Below are 5,728 nucleotides of genomic sequence, written 5' to 3' on the forward strand. Positions count from 1 at the left end.
AGATAGATAGATAGATAGATAGATAGATAGATAGATAGATAGATAGATAAGCATCCTGTTAAAAGTAAATAGATAGATAATAGATAGATAGATAGATAGATAGATAGATAGATAGATAGATAGATAGATAGATAGATAGATAGATAAGCATCCTGTTAAAAGTAGATAGATAGAGAGAGAGAGAGAGAGAGAGAGATAAGAACTTTAATGTGATGGGAAGCCAAGCATGGTGACTCAGCTTGGAGGCTGAAGCAGGGTGATCAGTATAAATTTGATACCAGCCTGGACTTCATAATGTGTTCCAAGCCAGCCTAGACTACAAAATGAGATTCTGTCTCTAAATAAACAAATGATATGTGTATAGTATTGATTTATATAATAGAGAATTGTGATTATTTGGGATCTATATTTGTATACTTAACTAGTCTCTTTCTTTTTTCACCTTGCTTCTTTGATCAAGCTATATATGTTTCCAAAGTAATACCAGAATTACGATAAAGTCAGTGGCTTACAAGACAAAAACATTCTGTCACTGTTGTTTGTTTGTTTGTTGAGACAGGGTCTCACTCTGTAGCTCTGGCTGTCCTGGAACTCACTATGCAGACCTCCACCTCACAGAATCTGCTGGCCTCTGCCTCCCTAGTGCTAGAATTAAAGCAGTGCGCCCTGTGCCTCCACATGTACCACTGGTACCATTCTTGATCTCTAGCATTTAAAAGTTGAAGTGTCTGTATCGTTCCTTTCGATGGCTGAAGGAAGAGTCCCTTTTACTCTAACTAGTGTCCAGCATCTTCCAGCTGCCCTGGAAGTGCAGCACTCCAGTCTCTGAAGCTATTTCCTCATATCCTTCTTTTCCAGGTTTCTCTGTGCCCTTCTCTGTCCTTGGTTTGAGGCACCACTGTACTCCAAAAGAACCTAGTCTCGCCACTTATATCCACTTATATCCTTATATCACCTAATTATATCCTTAAAAGTCCATTTCCAAACATGTTCATACTCTGGGTTTCTAGATAGTCTGGAATTGTTTAACCCACAATAAGCATTGTGTCTAAGCCTAGTTTACTTTTAATGCTGCTTATACATTTTCACTGAGGTAGACTGTTAATGGAACTACATAAAAATATGGCCAAATATCAGCAACATGATAATTATAAAAATTGTACCTCCTAAGAACCAGAAACTCCAAGAGATAACACAGCAACTTCTAAGTACACAAGAGGATATGAGTAAGATGCAGGAAAAGATGATTGAAATGGAGAACTTAAAGAATGAATTTAAGAACCAAGGGTTGGCATTGGAACGCATGGAAACAGAGAGACTTGAGTTGGCTCAGAAGCTTAATGAAAATTATGAGAAGACGAAATCTATAACCAAAGAAAGAAATGATCTAAAGGAATTGCAGAAGTCATTTGAAGTAGAAAGACAACAACTTAAAGAGTATGCAAGAGAAATCGAAGCTGCGGTAAGTAATACCATAGCCTTTTCTTTCTCTGGTTCTTTAGTAGCTATTCAGCTGGAAAGAGGGCGGCGGTGTTAGGGAAAATGCTATAAAATTCTTTACGTTTCACTTACTGACCAAGGGCCTACAAACAAAAGAAGAACTAAACATTGCTCACATGAAACTAAAAGAGCACCAAGAAGTCATCAAAGAGCTAAGAAGAAGCATTTCTGAGAAAGAAGCTCAAACAGCCAGCACTCAGGACACAGAAAAGTCTGATGCCAAATTACAACAAAAGGTATGTTATGTCCTCATGTCCTTGGCCACTTCTCCCTTTCTTCTTTGAAGGAAAATAAGTAGCTATGGATTGTTTGTTGGTAAGAATTTGTCAGCTATCTACTGTGACAGAGACAGTCTGGGCTGGTACGCACCTATAATCTCAGTACTTGGGGGTAGAGCAGGACCATGAGGAGTTCAAGACCAGCCTAGCCTCCACAGAAAGTTTGAGGCTAGCCTGAGCTATATAAGACCTGTCTCGAAAAAGAAAAACAGTGGTAACAGAGGAACAAAAATCCACATTGGTTTATAGTAGAAAGAAATACCTAATGAATAAGCGATCAAATGAACAAAATACTATCAAATAATTGTAAATGCCATGAAAAAGATATTGGGATAACTGGACCAATCCGTTTTTAAAACCTACTCTCTGCCAACCATTGAAACTATTGTGTATACGTTTAAACAGTTCTTCAACTAATGTAGCAACTGTAGAAATACGATATTTAATAGAAATACAAAGTTCCATGATTCCACTAGCAAACTAGGTAAATGGGAAATCAGTGTGCACACACTTGGTAGCATTTGGATTCACCAAAAGATGGGGACTATACATACTGGAATATTCATAAACACCTGTGACAACTGTTTTTGCTTATAATTTGGGAACGAGTCTAGAAATTAAGCCTGTAACTTACTGAGTTAATAGTGTGATGATTATTTATAAACGTTGGTTCACTTTGGGTCTACACTGAAGCGAAAGGAGACAGATTGAAACTAGACATCATATAGAGTCAAAATGGATTGAGAATGAATGAGTACATAATAGAGTCTTATCTCAGGGAGACTCTAAGGTTCAAGGCCACTTTCTCTGATGTTTTCCACTAAAAAAAAATGTAGTTTCGGGGCTGGAGAGATAGCTCAGCGGTCAAGAGCCCTGGCTGCTCTTTCAAAGGTCCTGAGTTCAATTCCCAGCAACCACATGGTGGCTCATAACCACCCATAATGAGATCTAATGCCCTCTTCCGGCATGGAGGTGTACATGCAGATAGAGCACTCACATACATTAAAAAAATGTAGTTTTCAGATGGTAAACTTGTGCTTTCTCAACTATCCCAAGATCCCAGTGCTCCAAGAGCTACTTCCTAATGTAAGAGAAGCCACAGAGAGTTCAGGAAAGGAGAATGAGCCGGAGCCCCGGGAAGAGCACTCTGGAACAGTGGACTCTGCACCACCGGAGAGCATAGAAACAGAAAGCCTTGGGCTCACCAGGAAACTTGAAGAAAGTCGGGAAGCTGTCAGCTGTCTCACCAAAGAGAGAGATGACCTGAAAATAATACAAGAAGCACTTCAGGCCGAGTGTGCCCAGCTGAGAGAAGAGGCCAGAAAAACTTTAGCTAAGGTGAGTTTTTGTTTACTTTGGTTTTCTGAGACAGTCTCAAGTAGCCAGACTTGGTCTCGAATGCATAATTCTCCTGCCTCTGCTTCCCCAGGCCCGGGTGTAGTCATGTGTACCACTATGCTTGGGTAAAGTGACTTTCTTTCTTTCTACTTAACTAGTGTTTTTTCTGAATTAAGTTGTGTCACATTTAAACACATTGCTTGTGTCACATTTAAAATCTACTACTAACTTTCTGAAAATGTTTCCTAATTGTGGAGTGACTGGAAACAGAATAATTAAAAAATGGTACTAACTGTAAAGAAACAATTGAAACTGTCAGAATATATTTTCTCTTGAGTATCCAAAATTGACTTAAAAGAATCAGTGCTTTAATCACAGAAACCAGTAAACCAGAACAGTAAACCAGAAAACAGTAAACCAGAAAAAAAAAAAGTTTTCTTTCTTTAAAAACACCCCCCCCCCCACATACACACACACACAACCCCATTTTCTGCCATGCCTGGTGAAGAGAACTGTACTCTCGGGACTTTGGGTGGCTGTGACAGGACTGTATCAAGGCCAGGCCGAGCCAAACAAGTAAGATCCTGCTTTATCAAAACCTTTTTCTCTTATGAAGTATTCCTGTCTTCATTGCTTTTGTTAGAAACCTGGAAATCATCCCTACTCTTCCTTTGTCTTCCCGTCACTCACTCTGTAATTCAGTTTCTGTACACTGTGCGTTTGTGTGCACGTGCTCATATGCATGTAACCAACATTAAAACCCTCCCGTTTTTCTATCCACATTATCCACCATAATATAGGATTACCATTATTTCCTTGTCACTCCCCACATTCACTTTGTTTTAAGTCTGTTTTTATTATGTTATGTCTATGTGTGTTTTGCCTGCTTGTATGTCTGTTTACCACATGTGTGCCTGATGCTCGAGGAGGTGATGAGCTTCCACATGCATGCTGGGAATTGAATCCAGGTCCTTTTCAAAATCAAGTGCTCTTAACCACTGAGCCAACTCCCCAGTCCTGCTAATTCATTCTTACACATGACTAACACAGTTGCCATTCTGGGACAAAGTGTTTTCTTCTTGAACTTGTTTACTGTATTACTGTGACCCGTGAGTCCCCAGATCATAGATCCCACTGGTGTCTTGCCTTCCTTGGCTCTTCTATAATCTTATGTACGTCTCAGGACTTCTAATGCTCCAATCATCCCCTCACCTGGAGTACTCACACACCTTTGTGTAACCAGTGTTTTCATTCTTCAACTCTCAGATTTCTTTCCCCTAGGAAGCCCTTCCTAATGACCCATGATACTAAGTATGCCAGGCATCAATGCCCTGAATAGCCTAGCTCCTCAGTTTGGTGAGATTCGGCATGGTATCTGTCTTTCTCCTTAAAGTATGATTCGGGCAGAAGTCATGGGGCTGGGGGACAAAAAGCCTTTATCTAATGGGCTATTTGACAATAAAGTGAGCTTTTAGTTAAAGCATGTTAGCTACCTGCAGAATGAGAGAATGCGGAAAGATTACTCTGTAAATAAGCCATTGGATCCTATCTCCATAACATAAGAAAATGCCTTAATTTCTTTTCTTCTGTAATTGTCTTTAGCTATCAAATGTATTGTCTTGGAATTCTCCTAAGATGCAAGAAGCATCTTAGGATGCTTAGCATCTTACACAAAACAGTCTCTCAGTGTGGAAGGAAAGGACAGTGAGTTTACCAAAGTGGTGAGTGGGGCGGGACAACAAAGGGAGAGTGCAAAGGCAGAAAGTCAGCATCAAGTATCGCTGAGGGAAGAAGCAGAAATGCTCAAATTGGTAAATATTTAGAGTTAATATTTAGGATTATTCTGGTTTAGTAAAGAGATGTTTACAGATTCTCTTCCACGATCCAGGACTTCACCAGCCCCGAGTAGCTGCTTAGGTTTCTAGAACTAGGCATTATTTTCCTCTTGTTGGGCTGGTCTTAAGTCCAATTAAAGAGCTGTTGGTTACCACCAAGCTATGTGTGCCAGCATTGTACCCTTGGGGTTACTGTGTTATGCAGGTTAAAGGTGAGAGATGGATTGCTGTGCCTGCACTGGGTTCTCCAGGCAGAGCTCGAGCAGTCCCTGCATCTCAGAAAAGTCACAGCTGAAATAGTTTCTTCTGTGCATGGTGTTTCTCAAGATACTTGACAAGCAAAGCTTTTCCTTATGACCAAATCTTTTCAAAAAGGGAATTAGTTATGCTATGATGCTTAAATTTCTATAATGTCTTCTACTTTTCTTTAATATTAAAGCACCTAGAAACTGAAGAGGAACTTAACCTTGCTCATCGTTCCCTGAAAGACCAAGAGAACAAAATTGACACACTAATAGTGAGCCTCTCCCAAAAAGAAACTGAGCTGTCAAGTATTCAGGCACAACTAGAGTCAACCACTGATGAACTAGAGAGAAAGGTAAATTGAAAGCAAGAAGCAGTGGGAGGAATTGAGGCAGTTGCTACAGTGAAGACCACTGTTTGAGCACTGAATTATTTTGGAACCTATTTTGTACTTTTCTTTAAAATAGTTGAGAGGGAGAGAGAAAAAGTGTGTGTGTGTGTGTGTGTGTGTGTGTGTGTGTGTGTGTGTGTGTG

General features: G+C 39.9%; 1 protein-coding gene across 1 annotated transcript in view; it reads left to right on the top strand.

The window, feature by feature from the left end:
• Positions 1–5,728, top strand: part of Cenpe (centromere protein E) — a 70,528-nt gene that overhangs the window by 35,832 nt on the left and 28,968 nt on the right. The window contains exons 26-29 of the mRNA XM_055628173.1: positions 1,172–1,462; positions 1,581–1,736; positions 2,835–3,116; positions 5,391–5,549. Of these exons, the coding sequence (XP_055484148.1) occupies positions 1,172–1,462; positions 1,581–1,736; positions 2,835–3,116; positions 5,391–5,549 (888 nt within the window). The remainder of the gene's footprint in view (positions 1–1,171; positions 1,463–1,580; positions 1,737–2,834; positions 3,117–5,390; positions 5,550–5,728) is intronic.

Source organism: Psammomys obesus, unplaced genomic scaffold, assembly GCF_907164565.1.
Source record: "Psammomys obesus unplaced genomic scaffold, mPsaObe1.curated_primary_1811, whole genome shotgun sequence".
Classification (NCBI taxonomy): Eukaryota; Metazoa; Chordata; class Mammalia; order Rodentia; family Muridae; genus Psammomys; species Psammomys obesus.